General features: G+C 43.8%; 1 protein-coding gene across 1 annotated transcript in view; it reads left to right on the top strand.

The window, feature by feature from the left end:
* Positions 1-20,347, top strand: part of LOC144791421 (vesicle-associated membrane protein 2-like) — a 336,159-nt gene that overhangs the window by 186,389 nt on the left and 129,423 nt on the right. The window contains exon 2 of the mRNA XM_078666103.1: positions 13,556-13,673. Within this exon, the coding sequence (XP_078522229.1) occupies positions 13,556-13,673 (118 nt within the window). The remainder of the gene's footprint in view (positions 1-13,555; positions 13,674-20,347) is intronic.

Genomic DNA, 20,347 nt, shown 5'->3' with positions numbered 1-20,347 from the left:
CTACACTCTGTATAGTGTTGTTTTGAGGTGTCTCCTCGCCTTTGATAGGTGTCCATTCCGATATAGGGAGTGGTGTAAACCCCTCTATGGCAGTCCCATCTTCCCTTGCTAGTCCTCTATCTTCAATTTCCCCAATCCTCGGAGGTGGTCTGTCTATCAACAATCTGTTTATCACATTGTCCTCCGAATCGCTCTCCTCATCCTCTTCCATGAGGTTCCTCCCACCTACCACCTCCCTCATTGGATACAACTTCTCTACCTCAATAGCCTGTACCCTCCATCTCTTTGCCTCCTCGTCCCATTTAGAATCTCGCACCGCTCTTACCGATCGAGTCAATCTTTGTTGACGCCTGTTCAAATTCCTGTCGTGCGCCGCCCTAATCCATGCATTAAGGGCCTCAAACTGGGTTGGTCTAGGCGGGGGTTTCAATGAGGACATGGTTGCTTTTAACCGATGTAACACTTCTAACTTAAACGTCCCATACTTAGGGAACTGCATTTCTTCATTTCCTTCCGTAAGCTTATTCCAAGCCCCAATCCATAATATCGTATGCAGCCCCACATTCGCTGCCATATAATGAGCTGGTGTACCCTCCGGCGGTGCCTCTTCCCCGTAATAATGTTCACTTCTTTTTCTTTTAAAAATCCCTTTCGAACACTTAAAGCACTTCATGATTTCTCTTTTATCCGCGTTTGTTTACTTCCTGATGACAATCTACCAATCACCGCGCTGTTCTCGCTAACTGGCCTATCCAATCGCGACTTCTCACTGACGTCGTACCAGCCGCCCAATCGCGTCGCGGCTCTTGCCGACGTCACACCAACCGTCCTATCGCAACGCGGCTCTTCACTCGCCACCCTATCTCAGCGCGGCTCTTTCTGACGTCACTCGTCCCCCTTCGCAGCAGTTCCCCTCCTTTTTCAGCTCGTCTCCTCGGTCATGCGTGCATCCCATTCATACTCTGAAAAATGATTACTTCTGTCCAAGCGATCACCTTTCTTGACTGTACGCCCACAGTCTTTCTGTAGTTGTCCCCTTAACTTGACGAAATGTCTTTCCGTTTACTTCCAGACAATCGCCTTCTCTGATAGGTTACTCACACACAGTAACTTCCGACCAGCGTCCGTTACTCATACGCTCACTCTTACACTCCCCCTATCTCGGTCCCACGGCGGTCAATGGTACCTCATGACTTCCGTACTATGGTCGACAACTACTCTGGATGTTCGATACACCCAAAACCACTTAAGCTCTGGCCTGAACTTAAGATTCACCGGTTCGCCCGTTTACCAGGTAACCAATTTACCAGGTTGCGCGCGCTCACAACCTTCTCACAATCACGCTACAGGCATTCAACTCCGCAAGACATTACAATACAAATACAACACAAAACACCGCAATCTGTTCACGCATGACCCTTGTTATACTCACTCTCCTCCGATACTGCTGCTTTTCTTGCCCCGTCTGCACCTTCGGCGCACGATTCTTCCGCTGCTCGTCTCTCGATGTCTAGGGGCCTTGGGGTAAACTAACCTAATCTAGATTACCTTCCTCAAGAAGATAACCATCCTCTGCTACCAACTGTTAACGCGGGGTTTCTGGTCTCTATTTACCTTACCAGATCCCAAATCATGTCGACTGAATCGTTGGTACCTGTCATTGAGTAAAAGATAATCTACTACTAGGTTAGTCAATTAAGAACTTACACCACTCTAAAGAATCACTTACCATTGGGAAAGGTTAAAAGGTTTTAATTCAAAGCCAAAAGTATCTGGAGATACAAACATCTCAGAATAAGATTCAAAAGGTATACAGGTATTAGTACAAAAAGATACTCTCTGAATATCCTTAAACGACAAAAGGAAATTATCAAAACTACTTCAAAGAGCATCAATGTGGCAAGAATCGCTGTGAGTTGCAACCTGAGAGTCATTTATAGAAAGGAAAAAATACAAGTTTAGTCTGTCCCTACCCTAGACTAAGTGACATCCCTACTTAACAAGATCTTTACCTAAAAAGGTGTCAGCCGTGGTGACTTCCTAAGAAGATCACGCACTTCTCTTAGTCTCTTCTGTAAATCGGTCTCTTGTGATCAGCCTAACTGCCTACCCAACCGCTTTCTTAGGCTCCCAAAATCATCTGCTCTCCCTCTCCCTCGGGTCGCTTTCCCTAATACAAAATCACATTTCCGATAGGAACGCCCCTCGGGACGCCCCTCACGTGGTACCGATTTCAGCGGCAAAACTCCATGATGATACTCTTCGGGACCCTCGTTAAAGTTGACCTTGGTTCCCAGGCTTCTTCTCCAGTTCGCTGGTACCCCCTGAAATTCCTGAAACCTCCTCCAGGCCTGCGCCAGGCGTCGCTGAACAAAGCTCCATTCATTACAACTGATTAGGACCCCTCGCACCTGCATTCAGACCATCCTACAGTGGGCCTCAAATTCCAGACTGCACCATATCTATAGGCCATAAAACACGTGTAAAACTCTGTACTTGGAGCCTCTCGACCTCTTCTCTAACGAGCACATTGCAGATCAAAGAAACAACATTATCTGTTCAGGCCTACTTGATTTACATGAAGCGGGTCCCTGCACTCTGAAAACATTTAACTCGGTTTAAACAGTATTCTCTAACTAGCACACATTTCTATAATGCAACACATCTATAAAATATATACTTCAATACTAGGCCTAATAATACATTTGCACTCTAATGACTTTAAAATCCACGTCACTAAAAGTGTAGCAGCATCTTTCGTTTCCTGTGAAATGCCATGTGGCCTACACATTTTCATGGTTTGCAGAATTACATTTCGTTTTCACTTATTCATTTAACGTGTGACTCCAGCATCATTTTAACATTTCTACAACCTCTACATTAGTTTTCCACTCTTATATATGCATCTATTCTAATTAAAACAAACACTCATATATTTTCTCTTATATAAGTTGACACTCTTGTGCAATACAATTTAAACTAACACTACGTGCTTGTAAATATGGTGTACTTATACATTTTTCAGATTTGTGCTCTCTCACTGGTGTTACGATATTTGACCCGTCATGGTATTAAAATAACATTTTTACAGGAGACACATTTCCCCCCAGGCACGTCACACAATTTCACAGCTTTATGGGGGCCACATAGGTTTTTCTCCACCCTTAGTACATATTCACGTCACGTGGGGTCTGCATTTTAAAACACTGCTCTGTCTCCTTTAACCCCAGAGCACATTTTACTGATGCTGAAGGCCACTACGTGGCTGAAGTGCTGGAGTGCCGCAGTGTATTACTTCTAATTGTAATTCACCCCAATGTCGACACCCCAGATTTCTTTCACGACATGCGCTCCCTTCTGGGGCGAATCGATGCCAACCATGTTATAGTGGGGGGGGGGGGGTGATCTTAACATTTTTTGTACCCTTTTGCTGGATTCCACAGCCACAGCACCTTGTGGCAAACAAAAATCCTTGAAAGTACTCTGCAACGCTTACTCTTTTTGAGATGCATAGTGCTTTCAGCATGCTTCACTCCTGGGTTACACATTTTACTCAGCGCCCCATAACACATGGTCCCACATTGATTATTGGTTGCAATCATCCACAGTGCTTCCCTGGTTGGGGGACATTCCCCATCTTTCACGTACATTATCGTACCACTCCCCAGTTTGCATGGTACTGGCGATACCATTTGACGGGGGTAGAGAACGCAGCTGCCTTTTTTCCTGCAATGCTGTCTATGATGGTGTTTTCCATGACGAGCTGTGCACTGCCATAATAGATTACTTTGAACTGAATGTGGGATCTGTTGCGAAGCAGGCCACCATTTGGGAGGCTTTTAAAGCCTATATACGTGGGATTTGTGTTTCAAAACACGCAGGTTTACTACGTGACTGCCAATAAGCCTTGTCCCAAATGGAAACTGCCCTGTGTGACTTAGATGACGCAGCAGTGTGAAGACCTGTTGACCTGCAACTACTGCACCACACCTCCCTTAATGATTAGTTTAGGGAGCTGGCTGATCGATAGGTGGTGAATTTACGGAAACACACTAGAGGCCAGTGTTATAGGGAGGGTGAACACTTGCGGTACTGCTGTGCCCACCGAGGGGCGGGGGATACATCCTTAAACTGCTGCTTGACGATGGGATGCACACAACAGATAATAAGGTGGTACTCGCTGAGGTCTTGCGTTATTATGCCCATTTATACACCTCCCACTACAAGGGTGATGGGAGGGATCAGGGCCGGACTGCCCATAGCTGGCACCGGGCAAACACCCGGTGCGCCACACGGGTGGGGGACGGTTTTGGGCCCCTGGGGGCCGTTTTTGCTACAGGGCCGTTTTTGCAGCATAGCTCTGTACCAAAATCAGCCGAACACCGGCCCCGGCAAAGAGCTCGGCGGCACCTACAACACCCCCAAGTGGGGAGGGGGGGGCCGGCCGAGCACTTTGCAGGGCCGGTTGTGGTTCCCAGTCCGGCCGTGGGAGGGATGTCTCTGAGTACCGCTCAGAGATCCCTATGGTCTAGCTCACTAACACCCAACAGCAGTTCCTAATCAAACCCATCTCTATGGAGGAAACCAAAGCCACCATTTACTCTTTAGATGGCGCTAAGGCCCTCGGTTTGGACAGCCTAATGGGAAGACCTATAAGCACCTTCTGACACCACACCTACTTGCAATGTACGCCTAATCCCTTGATGCTGGGGTGCTGCCCTCTACACTGCGAGAGGCTCTGATTTTGCAACTTCTGAAGCCAGGCAAATATCCTCTTAACTGTACCTCCTGCAGACCACTGTCCCTCCTCAATCTCTACAATATGATACAGGCCAAGATCATTGCAACCCATTTGTCACTGTTACTTGAGACAATTATATTTCCCTTGCAATCAGGCTTCCTTCTCCACCACTCTACCTCCCTTAACTTACGTGCCCATTTTTTCGACGTTGAATAGAATATCACTGGATGTTCCAGCGGCGGTGGTATTTATTGATACCGAAAAGGCTTGTGACTTTTTTGAACGCTACGCTACAAAAGTTGGGTTTGCTGCGTGGATTTACCTCCCTAATTAAACTCCTCTATTCCGAGCCATTGGCCCGCATTCGCGCCAATTACTCCCTTACCGCACCATTAGCAGTTACTTGTGGGACGAGGCATTGCTGCCAAGTGTCGTCATTACTATTTAAAATCACTATGGACCTCCTAGTTCGACATTTACAAGCGAAACATCTCGATCATGGCCTGCAGTTTCGAACTGGCCCGATGCTCCTGTCACTATACGCAGATGATGTTTTACATTTCTCCGCCACCTAGCAAATAATTTAGCTCCCATGTGCATGAGTTTTTGCGTTACAGACTCCTGTCTGGCCTATCAATAAACTGGGAAAAGTCAGAACTATTCCCACTCACAGAAGAGATGCACTTGTGGCATGCAAATTTTAACTGCGGTGATGCGTGGATTGTGTCAAATATTTGGGCATTCACGTCCATCAGGATAAGGAGCAAGTTCTCTGATTAAAATATGACCAAGTAGTGGACAGATTGATGACAAAGATAGAGGGCTGGATACTCCTCCCGCTCCCTCACCATTTCCTTCTTTACCATGCTAAGAAGTCTGCTCCCATGATTGATCTGGGCAGGCCGTAGACCCTGAGTTGGGAGGGATACTTTGTAACTCCCCTATGAGCAGGGAGGGTTCGGTGTGCCACATTTGCAGCTTTACTATCTAGTGGCTCAGTGCCAGTATGCCCACCACTGGCACCACAGAGATGCCCGGCTCCCCTACGATATGCCTGAGCATGACCAAGCTAAGGGGGCGATGTTGCACCATCCTCCCTTATGGGATCCATTTCAATCCCAATGATATCCAGAGACTTTCTATCGCTTGCGGGTCATGGCATAAGCTCCTTAGAGTCTTATATCTTGACATGCTATACTCTTGCTCGTTACCAATAACCCATGGTTGCCTTCTGCATCGGAACCCCTTAATAAAAACACCCTGGCGCGACATGTGCTGAGTACGTTCGATTATCTAATTCCAGTTGGCCACGTACTTTCCCATGCTGATGATGTATGTTTTGCAGTGGCCATCAGCATGTAACATTTCGTCCTATGGCACGTGCGCAGTGCGTTGCATGCACAGATTCCCTTTTATCCCATCCCCCCACGGAATTCACCCCACTGACTGTAGTGATAGGTAACTCTGATGGGGCACCGAGTTTCCAAGCTCTAATATACCAGCCATGTTCTTCCTCCCAATTTGGGATGGGCATCTTCTGGAACACTTGGAGCAGGATATGTACTGACCCTTCTCAGATCAGATTTGGTACTACTGCTGTCAGCAAACAAAACTTGTTTCTCCCAATCACAGACAAGAGCTTGCACATTTTAAAGTGTGTTTTAAACCCTGGCGGTATGGACACGCTAAGGCCCACCCTTACCTAGGGACGTGAAAGTGAAAATAAGGAAAACAGTGAAAAAGTGCAAAAAATATTAGGAAGAAAGGATTGTCTCCCTAATCACTCCTGGTTTAGGAGGCTTCAACCTTACGGTTTCTGCACTTTGTTGGTGTTAAGGAAGAACACCATGGGTCACCGGAGGGGGGTGGGAACGTAATTGGACCCCGAAGAGGGTCCAGTAGAGGATGATGAAGGTACACTGAGGGTGCCGAGCGTCGAGGGCGGTGTGCCAATTACAGGTTTAAAGCACACTTTTAGTCCTGAAGAATTGCCTGGTAAAATTACACCGTTTCGTGGCAAGAAACATGTCGACTGATATCTAGGAATCTACCACTCAACTAAATGTGGACTGCTTCTATACACATAGATTTTAATATAATGTCTTTAGTGATCATAGAATAACATTTCTTTTTGATACACTACAGACAATGTTTAATACCCTCACCATTCACTAGTTTAGTTTGCACAAACACGTCCTAAATCTCACTAACCTGCTCCGCAGTAGACCTGGCGTTGTAGCACACCAAAGAGACACTCGGTCTCTTTGGTGGAGCCCAATGATGAAGCATGTCATCACCAGGTGGTGAGCTTCTCTGTATATACTATATCAAAGTGAGGTATAGTGTGCACAGAATCCTGCGGAACCCAAAAGGTAGGCAGAGGTAAAAGTAGATAGAACCTTACTCTCTATTTGGGGTAGTGTGTTCAAGCAGCAAGGCAGTATCTGAGGACAATGTTAAGCATTTTTTGTACACACTCAGCAAATGAATTCACACACTCAAAGACTGAAATTCAGACCAATTGTTTTTGTATGAAAATATTCTTTTAGTTATTTCATTTCCTAGAACCAAGCAAGCCTGGCACAAGTAAGTGATAAATACTTTGCAGTAAATAAGTAAATAAACTTTTATAACACAGTGTGGATTGGTAATTGTATATGCACTTTGTTTTGACTTACAGTACTGTTTCAGAGAAATGCAATGCTTTGTAAATACAGTACATAGACTTGAATGGGCTTTTGAGTAAAATACCAGGTAAGTTACTTTTTAGATTACTTTCCTTACTCCGAATAGTATACCTGGATACTACTCTGGGACATTTCCTGCAAACAGGTAAGTAAATAGCACAATTTAAAAGAATTTCTTTAGGTTTTCAAACTCCACACTAGGGTAAGTATATGGTAGTGGGATTTGAGGTTCTGGGGTAGACTCAGGGGTCCCCCAGGGTCAGGGATGCACTCTTGATACAACCTCTGCAGCACTAGGGCGGCCGGGTGCACAGTGCTGATGCCCAATGTTATCCAGTCCGGGATAGGGGGCCTCGGTTGGTGGCTGCTGACGAGCAGTCCTCTTGATTGTGGGAGCAAAGCTCATACTTTAGCTCAGGGCAAATGGAGAAACAGGTAGCACCAAAAGTTCACCCTCAGCGGCACTAGGGCGGCCAGGTGCAGGGTGCTGTTCGACGTTGGGCACCCTGTTGTTTGCAATGGGTAACATCTGATTTGCAAAGGCACTGCAGGCTTAGGCACAAAGGTCTTCTGGGGGGACCTCCTTGTGGTGTTGGCCCATTCGAGCTCGGGCCTGGAGGTTGCAGATCAACAAATCCGGTGTTCACCTGAGACACAGTCTTTGGGTTGAATACTCTGTCCATCACCACCCCCTTTTTTTAATCGTTTTGACCACCACAAGTGTGGAAGGGTATGCTCAGATGTGAGTCCCTTGCTCACTGCACCATCAGGATTCAAGCAAGCCGGGCCGAAGACGGCTGTAATGCCAGAAACCGGTCCCCGGAAGCTTGTTTCCTTTCCAGTAAAGAATTGGCTTGGTAGTTTGGTCTGCCCTGTTCCCATGATGCACTGGGCCAGGGACAGACTAATTTGCATGTAGCCAGGTTCTGAACTGGGATGGTGCAGTGAGCTAAAAAACGGTGATGGATCAAGCCCTGATCTTTTGACTGGGTAGGAGTGTTCTGCTTAATTTAGATACTCTGTCCATCACCACCCCCTTTTTGAATCGTTTTGGCCACCACAAGTGTGGAAGGGTATGCTCAGATGTGAGTCCCTTGCTCACTGCACCATCAGGATTCAAGCAAGCCGGGCCGAAGACGGCTGTAATGCCAGAAACCGGTCCCCGGAAGCTTGTTTCCTTTCCAGTAAAGAATTGGCTTGGTAGTTTGGTCTGCCCTGTTCCCATGATGCACTGGGCCAGGGACAGACTAATTTGCATGTAGCCAGGTTCTGAACTGGGATGGTGCAGTGAGCTAAAAAACGGTGATGGATCAAGCCCTGATCTTTTGACTGGGTAGGAGAGTTCTGCTTAATTCAGATACTCTGTCCATCACCACCCCCTTTTTTGAATCGTTTTGGCCACCACAAGTGTGGAAGGGTATGCTCAGATGTGAGTCCCTTGCTCACTGCACCATCAGGATTCAAGCAAGCCGGGCCGAAGACGGCTGTAATGCCAGAAACCGGTCCCCGGAAGCTTGTTTCCTTTCCAGTAAAGAATTGGCTTGGTAGTTTGGTCTGCCCTGTTCCCATGATGCACTGGGCCAGGGACAGACTAATTTGCATGTAGCCAGGTTCTGAACTGGGATGGTGCAGTGAGCTAAAAAACGGTGATGGATCAAGCCCTGATCTTTTGACTGGGTAGGAGTGTTCTGCTTAATTCAGATACTCTGTCCATCACCACCCCCTTTTTTGAATCGTTTAGGTTGAAGTCAGGCAGATCCTCCAAGGCTTTCAAGGCTTCTGGCCACAGGACACACTGGAATTTCGAAAGGAGCAGGTTCGAGGTGGAGTCAGGCCGATAGGGCTGGAGCCAAGTCAGTGGGCATCTTCCTCTTGTTAGCTTCGGCATGGCTGTTTGGTCTTTCTTCTTCTTTTCTTGTAGTTGATGCTGGTCTGAGGAAGGAAGTTTCAGTGGGAAGCCTTTCCCTGGTTGGCTGAGTCCCTCCATCTGCAAGATGGCAGGGACTGAGAGTTGTGCTTCACCTCGCCTCCCCCACCTGAGGGTTTGAGTTGGCAGAGGTGGGCAAACCACTCTTCATCACTTGTTTTTCCAGCTGGTTCTCCCACCCAAAGCAGGGGTCAGAACCAGTTGCTGAAAGCAGCAAGTGGCCTGGGGGAGCTCACAAAGGCGGAAAGCCTTTGAAGCTTCCCCTTCGTGAACCCTGCCCAGCCTGGGGGAGGAGACTTGGCACCACGTCCCAGGATGTGCATTGTTTCAGGCCCCAAGGGCAGCAGGCTCTCCACCCTGGGGTCCAGAAACATGTCTGGCGGTGGCAGCCGAAAGCAGCCACTCAGCCAGGACACTAGTGGTAGGTTAGTTTTCAGGGGGCATCTCTAAGATGCCCTCTGTGTGCATTTTTCATTAAATCCCACACTGGCATCAGTGTGGGTTTAATGTGCTGAGAAGTTTGACACCAAACTTCTCAGTTTTCAGTGTAGCCATTATGGTGCTGTGGAGTTTGTAATGACAAACTCCTAGCACCATATACTCTTAATGGCAGCACTGCACTTACAATGTCTAAGAATGGACTTAGACACTGTAGGGGTACAGGGCTCATGCACCTGTACCCTCATCACTGATATAGTGCACCCAGATATAGAGGTGACTGATCTATGCCAGGGCAGTGAGTTGTAGTTGTGGCACACAGGGATGTGTGCCATGTCGTCGCTTCACTTTGTTCTGCACCAAAACACGCAGCCTGCAAAGGCAGTGTGTGAGTGTGAAGGTACAGGACATCTAAGGGTGGCACAATAAGTGTTGCAGCCCTGTTGCAGGCCTTCTCTGGTCACAGTGCCCTGGGTACCTGTGGTACCATTTACCAGGGGCTGACCTCTGGCCAGAGATGCCAATTGGGTTTAGGCTTCAATGCAGTTTTAGGGAAAAAAACATAGCCTTGGGCACCTGATTAGCAGGAGCCCAGGGCACACTCAGTCAAAGCAAATCAGCAATTCAGCAAAAAGTGGGGGCAACCATGCAGAAAGATGGCACTTTCTCACAGACACCACCAACGAAATGTATACTTCATTACAGCCACCCTCCTCCAGGCCCAGAAATATGTGGCTACCACTACGTGACTATTCGCTGCAGCAAGAACAGCTAGAATCAGTGAGCAAACCTACTGTAAAATAATGTATACTCCACAGGGCACATGTCCTCTGGTTACCAACATACCTATTATAATACTTATATATCCGCTGCCTGGGGTTCCTCCTTTTTTCCTTCCTATTTCTTTCTTCCTCCTTTTGTGACTTGAATGCTTTGTAGCGTGTTATATTATTGGTAAACGCATTCTCATCCGGAATGGTTAGTTCTTCCAATTAATGTTACTTTCGATATTGTACATGATTGTTTCCCCTGATTACAGGGTATTGCATGTGAGTTTTGTGTATGAGTTTAAATGATAAATAAAAATTAAGAAAAAAAAACATTTGTTGGATAAGTTACTACTTTTGCATAACTCTGCAGGATGTTCTTTCCCATCCACGGGTGACACAGTGAACTTGTTTTAATGCACTAGCGATGAATGCGACAGACAGATTATTGCAGCCCCACAAAACACTATTTAATGTGTAACTGACAAGGAAGTATTGTTTTTGGGTTACAAACAATCTCATAAAGGGATAAGGGGCACAGTGGAAACAGAGGCAAACCTTATTTCTTCATTCACAGTATCACACACACTGTACTTAGAAGAATGAACACTTTTAAGTTAGGAGTATGTATTAAACTGAAATAATCTGTTCATCTAAAACAACTACAAAGAATATTATAAAAACAGCAAGACACCACGTTATAAATAATGAGAACAAAATGAACATTTCTAGCATTGTTTAAAATTTAATTTAGGATGTCATCTAGAACCTAAGACCCTAACGTCTACTTTTCTGCGCTATACTGTGAGAGCATGGAAGGCAGAGCAACTTGCAGCCTAGAGTTTTTTAGGGAGAGAAGATGTACTGCATACCTTGTTTACACAAAGAGCTGCTTTTATCAGCAGAGGAACAAAGACAGTGTTCACAGCGAACTACAATCACACATTGTGGTAGCAGTCAGTCAGTCTTCCTCCGGGACTCAGTGTACTATCTTCAGGCGAGGTGTAGAATCTGTGAAGTGTGCCAACTGTAGGTTAGGGCATCTCTGGCAGGATCTTGGGCACTAATATGAGTGAAGCACCTCTCCTCACAAGTGGTCAAGTGGTTTCCATATATACTCAAACTTATCAGAGATTGGAATTTCTGACATAAGTTTAAGAATGTCTGACATACATTATGTGCTTCAAGGTATGCATCCTAGATGTTTCCCTATGAACATATAAGGTAAAAGGACATCAATTTGGACTATACTATTTTGGTTATATGTGGGCATGTGTTTTTAATGAATGTATATGTTACAATGAAAACTATTACAACGCATACCTTTATAACGCTGTTTTTACAACGCAACTTCCATTACAATGCATGCCATTACAACGCAAGCCATTACAACGCATGCACCATTACAACAAAAATGACTATTCTAACACCACCGGCTGCTTACCTCAGGGAAGGTGCTGGTCAGTAAGGGAAATGCGTTGTAATGGCATGCGTTGTAATGGAGCTTGCGTTGTATTGACTGTGTTGTAAAGGCATTACGTTATAATGCCTTTGTTGTATTGGATGTTTCCCGTTCTTAATCAGACTTAACATGGTAGAAAATCGATCAAAAGGCTTCATGCTTTTGTAGTTCTTAGCAAAATAAGCTAGGGCGACATCTACGTCTAATATCAAACGTGATATTAGTCAAGGTGGAGGCGAGGCCTACATAAAATGAAGCCAGACCTTAGGAACTTTATGTCTCATCCTTGCCCCAGAATTACCATTACTGGGGTCCCAGTAATTACATGAACAGGGAAATAATGAGGATTACGAGATTTGGGCGAATAAAAATGCATGAATCCGTTTTTCTGCACTAATTCCGGCTTGTTTCCTCACACAGAGTTTGGCTGGGTCAGCAACTGCAATCTCTGTGTGAATCACAGAGAATTTATGATTCCAAAATTCACATTAACTTCTATTACAGACCACTCATAATGATTTACAAATAGACTTTGTCATGTTATGTGCATTTTATCAATCTGTACTTAAATTGTTGACCCTGGATTTTCATTAATGAAGGAATGGACTTTAGATTTACAGTTTGTGTTTTACAATTAAATTTTAAATGCCTTTCTATTGATTAGTTTTTAAAATGCACTGCAGATTTTCTGGTGTATGATAACTGTTTAGATTGCCATATTTCACATGACTCTAATTGTTGAACATGGCCTCCTTAGGGGAAATTACCCTTAAACTTTTCGCTTTTTCCTCCTACTCTTTGCCGACTCTCTCTGCATAACCTTAGGAGACTGGGCACCTCCCCATTGTACAGCAGAGGAAAGGTGCCCAAGCCTGCCTTACTCGCAGTAGGCGGGGGTGCGGATATGATAGGGTTTTGGTGCTGTATCTCGATGCGCCCTGTAAACAGGTAATACACTTACCTGGGGTGGATACAGCACTCGCTAGTAGTGGGACGTAGCATTGAGTGTCACCCACTGGATAGCCGTCAACCCTATATCGGGTCTGCTATGGCAGGCATGTGAAGCACCATTGCGCCCCTGCCTAGGTTGGCATATGCCTTGGCCAACTGTAAGTGATGAGCGTATACCAGCAACCCCGGTGTTCTAATCAAACACTGCACGCAATGAGCGTGACTACTCAGTGCAAGCTGCCCAAGGGTGAGCACGGGTTATGCACCAAGAATAGTCATTTGCCTTTGATGGGAGCGGTTGTTCAGCCTGACTGGGGGCATTACTTCAGCCAGCCAGACACAGCCGGTTCTAGCACAAATTGTATAATGTAAGATTTTGTTTGTCATACAAGAAAGTTGTACAACTTCTACTACTTCCATAATTCTGTATTGCTCCAACAAAGGTATTAAAAACTGCTGTCCAACAAAAATAATGATCCCGAAAGTAACTTGACATTAGCTAATATTTTTTTGTCTTGAACCTAAAATGCAAAGTTGCCATTAATTAGCACACAGTGGTAACTTCCATTGATCCCTTTTCAGGTCTGCTCCAGCTCCCAGCCAAACTGCAGGAGGTGCTCCCGGAGCAGGGGCTCCTACCCAGCCCCCGAACACGACCAGTAACAGAAGATTACAACAGACACAGGCACAAGTCAATGAGGTAAGTCAACTAACTACACATCAAGAGTCTCTGCTGTTTTCATACGATATTGAAGCCTCCAATAAGTCATAGGGCAGATTCTGCAAATGTGAGCCAGCTCTCTTTGAAATTATCAAGAAGAAAAAAAAAATAGTAAATACATCTATATATATAAAAACTAATGTATGTCTGTTTGTCCTGTATGCATTACTACACCATCCGACCGCCATGAAACTTTGGGAAGTTGTTGAGTACACTCACGCAAAGGTTTCTGGCATAAATTTGTTTTTTAAATATCGGCCCCCCAGGGCCCTCATAATCTTTCGAATACTGATGTACGCACCAGGAGGAAAAACAACAAATCATGTATCCACAAGCACTCGAATAAATAAATAGAATTAAAACACCATTCATCCTATCGCCAGGAAACTTTGGGAAGTTGTTGAGTACACTCCCGCGAAGGTTTCTGGCATAATTTGTTTTAAAATATCGGCCCCCAAGGCCCTCATAATCTATCGAATACTGATGTATGCACCAGATGGAAAACCAAAAAATTGTGTATCCACAAGCACTCGAATAAATAAATAGAATTAAAACGACACTTTGAAATGTTTTCCATATTAAAATGAATAAGTTTCAATAAAAATGACACAATGTAAATTGAATCTTATCATAACGAGTTTCCTTCAATTTCCTTTCTTCGGAGATCACAGCAACGCGCGACGGGTAAGCTAGTAGTAAATACAAATACTGCGAGACTGCTCTTTTATGCTTTCTTCTGCTGTGTACTAGATATCCCAGCTACAAGTAAACAAAGTTTTAGGTGTATCTGAGGTACAATTATGTAATAATGTTCCATAAAGTAGTATAACTAGTAAAGGATATTATAGAAGACCATGAATCTTACCGATCTAACAACCTCAGAGGGGCTTATTTACAAGCCTCTTGCGCCGCCAGTGCATCACTTTTAATATGGGAATAAGTGACATTCAGGTGGCGCCAGGGGCTTGTAAATAAGCCCCCAAAAGTTTAAAAACTATTCTTTTTGATGCGTCTGGTTTCATTACTTAGTGGTGGTATCATGGGAAGAAGTGTAACTTGTCCAAAGTCTTTCAGTATTCTTTGTGTAAAATTTCTTAACCACAAATAAACTTTAGTGCTTTCCACGATCAGCCTTTTTGTTCTTAATGAATGCTAGCTCAAACGTTCAAATATATGCTATTTGTTGGGGAGCAAACTTTTCCGTTGACGAAACTTTGAGGACGAGTTTTTAAAAAGTTTACACACGCAGAGCTGCAAATGAAGTTGCTGCGCTGCGTTACGTCAACGAGAGAGAGCAGAACTGCGCCATATCTTCAAAGAAATAGACCAGTTTCGCTCTCTCCATGCACATGCACACTTGTGGCTGTCTAGCGCCAACACAGGCACCCTTGCACTCTAGTGCAAGGGTTTCTACGTTAAGGCCAGCATGGTTTTTGTGTAGGAAGGGATCCCTTCCTGCACAAAAACTACCTTTTGAGGCTATTACCTTTTTGTATGTGTGCCGCAGAATTCAGCACACATGCAAAGAAGAAATAACAAGCAGAAATAAAAATGTTTCTCTTCTTTACACCAGTCTCAGGCAGTTGCACCATTCTGGCACAAAATCATGTCTACAAGTGTTGGTAAATATGGGCTTCCTTAAAATCCATGGGTGGATGTATGGGAACCTATATGCACCACCCATGGAACGCCTACCTAACATATATGTATTTATGTACGCATGTATTTACACGTGTGTGTGTGTGTGTATTTTTATTTCTATTATATGTTTTCAAAAAAGAGGAGGCAGGTGAGAAAGCTAATGCTGTGTCATGGACAGACCTAAAAAACTGAAGTTGTTAAGTAAATTTCGTTTTGCAAAATTTGTGTAAATTGTTTAAGGTGAGGGAAATACCAGAAATTGTCATTGTCTTTGAGAGACTCAGGGGGCTTTTTGATACTCGAGAACATTAAAAAAGCTATAATAAAAGAGCATGTCTTCAGGGTACTGTGGTCATGGTTAAATCTGTGCAGAGGAGCCATGTGGTTTGGCCTGAACCATGCCCTGGCTTTCCTGAAAACATGAATACTGTGTGCAAGGGATTTGGCAAAGACCATATTCTGGGCATGTTTAATAGTTTAGCGGGTGGGATACTCTGTTGCAAACAAGACAGATATACTTCCCACTGTATTACAAGTTGCATATAATATAATGTGTCAGACAGGATATCCTTCATGTTTATGATGGAGTATTCCATCAGCCAAGTTCTAGATCAGGCCCTCTATGAGCATTATCGCTCAGGCATGTCTGCATGTCATGAATGTTTTGGGTATCATGCGCGCGGGTAATGAGCTCAGAGCCAATGGATGCACTGCTAGTATTGCTGACTGGTACTGAGTGCAGAGCGTAATGACGCACTGCAAATACTTGATCATAATGAATCCTGCCTCCTAATCCTCCTTGACCTCTCATCTGCATTTGATATGGTCAAACGTGATAGCCTTCTTGATTGATTGGAACACAGGATGGGACTTGCTGGTCCTGTCCTATACTGGTTCGACTAATTCCTCAACAATCGATCCCAAAGAAAAAAGATTAACCACTGCCTATCTAACCCCACGCCTGTCACACTAGGTGTTCTGCATGGTTCCTCGCTATCACTCACTCTCTTCAACCTGTTCATAGAACTGTTAACTGAAATTCTGAAAGCATCTAACATCAAGGATCACATGTATGCAGACAACACATAACTTTACCTTAAAATCTCCTCTCCTGAAGATAGAAGTTATCTGAATACAACTTTACAAAAAACTCACAATAGGCTGACCTTCAACCACCTCAAACTAAACACTCTCAAAATATAATTTCTCTTAATTTCACCCCCCCACCAAGCACTCACTAGACATTGCAGAATGGTTGAAACATCTAACTGCCCTCAATTGCATCCCACAGGTCATTGACTCCACGAAATCACTTGGAATAACACTTAAACATGCAGGAAAACATCGGCGCAACTACCCGGGTAGCTAACTTCCAAATGAGCATCCTAAGGAAAATTAAAGCCTTCCTCCCCTTCTAGGACTTCAAGTCAGTGGTTCATGCCCTAGTTATCTCCAGGTTGAACTATGGAAATACATTCCTTTTGGGCCTTCCAAGATTAAAGCTGACCCCCCTCAGGGCTTCACTTAATTTAGCTGCAAGGCTCATTACCAATCCAAACGATACAACCACATCACACCAGGTTTGAATCTCTACACTCGCGCCCTCTTGAGGCAAGAATTCTACTAAAAATTGCATGCTTGACACACGAAGCCCTACACAAAAACGGGAGCTATCTGGCAGAGCTAGATCCTCAAGAAGCAATGCCTCTTTACGTCTGAAACCATAAAAATTTAAGAAGAAGAAGAAAACCTATGACTGGGCCTGCTCTGGTGCTGCCCCAAGAATCTGGAATTCCCTTCCTTCTGAAATCCGAGTTAATTCATCATTGGTGACTTTCAAAGCACAAGTAAAACTGTTATTGATGAACAAATACCTACCCTACTTCACAGGTCCTTGTCGCATCGACCTTGACTATTTTCTGGGCTTTACTTGCACTATGTTGCGCTGCACCTTAATCTGTTATGTATCTTTGTTTCTTTATTTTGGGTCTAAAGGTAATACCTCACCACGTCCTCATACCACTACTACATGTACTTTTAATTTTGACTGTTGTTATTGCTTCTCAATGTCTGCTTTGCTTACCTTTTGCATCCTGTTCATGTGTGAAACGCTCTGATAACCTTGTGGGTCATGTTAGCACTATATAAAACTCTAAATACATAAATACATAGTCATGCTTTGTGCCTCGTATTCCAATGGAAGGATCCAGGCCATGACCTCTTGGTACTTCTAGCACAGGTACTGGTCACAGGGCATTGCTGCAACTTTTAACTTGCCTCAAGCATCTGCAAGGCATCACCCAGGGTGCAATGAGCATGTGTAATAAGCACAGATAATTATTTTGTTCTTTCAAGGTTACAGGTGAAATGAAAGGCTAAGGCCAGCACTATGATCCAATGCCTGCAGTGCATCCCTGCAAATACTACAGGCATTGGTTCAGGCATAATGCATTGCTGAAAACCTTTACTGGAGCCCATGCCTTATAGTTTTTGCATGGACAGAAAATGCCATTTACATCAAAGAAATCTGCAGAAAAAGCCTAATTGAAGAACATTATACTTCACTAACAAGATCACAAACTGACCTGCGTTAAAAATATGTTTCCAACCCTCGGTCCCCCCCCTAAAAAAACTTGAAGGATGTATTATCCACAATATGGTAAATATAAGTTTCAAAAGAACTGCTCATAACCTTTCACACGTCTTACCCAATTAAATCATAACCAATTACATTGTCCATGCAGTCAGTGATGACTTTACTTACGTCTTCACCAATGACATCATCAACAACAAAGGCCTTGGTGTATATGGCTAATGAGCATGCATATATCATGCATGAGCGTATGCCCTATAATTGCAATATATAAATGTTTGTAGTGTGTATGATGCAATCAAAAAGCCCTCCATATAGAGATGTTACCTGTTGCCATCTAGGAGGCATGCACAAAACCATGCCTATATAGTAATTAACCCTGTATTTAACTAGTGCACATGATTCCCAAAGGCCATGCACTTTGTAAACCACAGACAGGGCTCTGTGTACACCTTGTCCACGTATGTAGTGCAAACCGGGCAGTGCTAAATGTATACATGACTCAGTCACTTGACTTGTCTTTTTGACCTTTGTCCCTATATTTAATGCTTGTGAGTGCACACATATGCACACACACAAACAATGTTTTACTTTAAGATGGTAAGGTTGATGTTTCAAATGTGACCTGTGAGTTTTTTGTTGTTGCTGGAAATGCAAACAAGTATGTTAGACCTGTCAGTCTTAGAGTGGTCTTCCTCCCAACATTTTGCTTTCCTCCCCCTTTTTTCTGATCTCGTTTCTGCTGGCATTAGGACTTTGTACACGTTACCACTGATAACCAATGAATGCTAAAGGGCATGCGCTCCTCCTCTAAACCTGGTGACATTAGCTTATCTCCAATTGGCATATTTATTTTACTTGTAAGTCCATATTAAATGTAATGATACTAGTGTGCCTGTTGCACTGGGCGTGCCACTCAACTTAAGTAACCCCTTTAAAAAATGTCTCACGCCTGCCCTTGCAGACCCTGTGTGAGCAGTTTTAAACTGCCATTTCCACCTGGCAAAATAAATCTTTTCCCAGGCCCAAACCTTCCTTTTAACATATATAAGTCAGCCATAGGATAAGCCATGGACAACCCAGAGGGCAGGGTGAAATGTATTTAAAACGTGGGGCATGTACTTTTAAGTTTTACATGTCCTGGTAGTGATAAACTCTTAAATTTGTTTTTCACTACTGCAAGTCCTATCCCTCCCATAGGGTAATATTGAAGTGGTCTTATTATATTTTATAAGTGTAATTTCCAAATGGGAAGAGATAGTTGGATCTTGTTTGATGTCTCCGGAATCCTAATTTAAAATCCCAAGTTATGGTGAAGTAGGATTTTACACTACAATTTTGAAAATGCCACTTGTAGAAAGATGGCATTTTCTTGCTTTAGGGAATATAACTGGCACGCCCTGCATGCCAGAACAGACACACAACCAAAAACAAAATCTTTTTCTTTACAATAAACCAATGTTCAAATAGTAATCTTGTGTAATCCATGTCTTACATTTATTTTTTATCTTCAATCAGAGTTAATGCATTCACTTCAACTACTGCATTGTTCCACATTTTTTCAAATGTTAGTGGCATGCCCATCCATGCATTAACACTAACATGTAGGAATTGACAAGTCATCATGTTTAACCTCATGTACTTTTCACCCATGTGACTCAACGCTAGTTCAACCATGCACCTTAAAGAAATATATACACAGCCCGTCTGCAGAATGGTGCTCCCCCAAAACATCAATGTAAACATTATTAAAAAATAAACTGTGTCATGGTGGTTTGTAAACAGCATGATGGAGATTCATTTGTGTAAAGATTGATTTTGTGTGCATTAATGTTTTGAGGGGTAAGCACACTGTTCAGTAGACGGGCTGTGTGTATATTTCTTTTAGTGCATGGTTGAACTAACGTTGGTATACGTGGGTGGGTTACACCTCCATGGCAACTTGAAATAGATGGTTTTCACATGCAACAGGTTAGATGGTGATCTTTATGGTCAAAAGAGCACGCTCTTGGCAGCAAGGAGTGCGGAGCAGTTTGTTACGTTGACGGTCACGGCATGAAAGGTGCAACTTGGTAGAACTGATGTCATGGGGTACGGGGTTAATATTAGGTCAGTACATATGAGCACTGCATAGATGATGGGTTTCTTTATAAACTATGGGTGCATTTAATAATTTTATCCTTTGGATTGCACTAGTTTATTTATGAAATATCAGTGGGCAACATGGGATGACTTCAGTTTAAAAGCAGTCATGATAATATACAGAGTGATTAGTGTTTAGAATATAGCATGTTGTTAGATTAAGTTTGTTATCATGAGGCCAGTCTTATGGGTACTGAGTACAATGTTTGATTTCCTTTTTTCCAATGACCCCTGATGAAGGGCAGTAGTGCCCGAATAGCATTGGGTGAAAAGTACA

This window comes from Lissotriton helveticus, chromosome 11 (assembly GCF_964261635.1).
Source record: "Lissotriton helveticus chromosome 11, aLisHel1.1, whole genome shotgun sequence".
NCBI lineage: Eukaryota > Metazoa > Chordata > Amphibia > Caudata > Salamandridae > Lissotriton > Lissotriton helveticus.
Note: the sequence above shows the minus strand (reverse complement) of the source record. Positions and strands in the feature narration are given on the sequence as shown.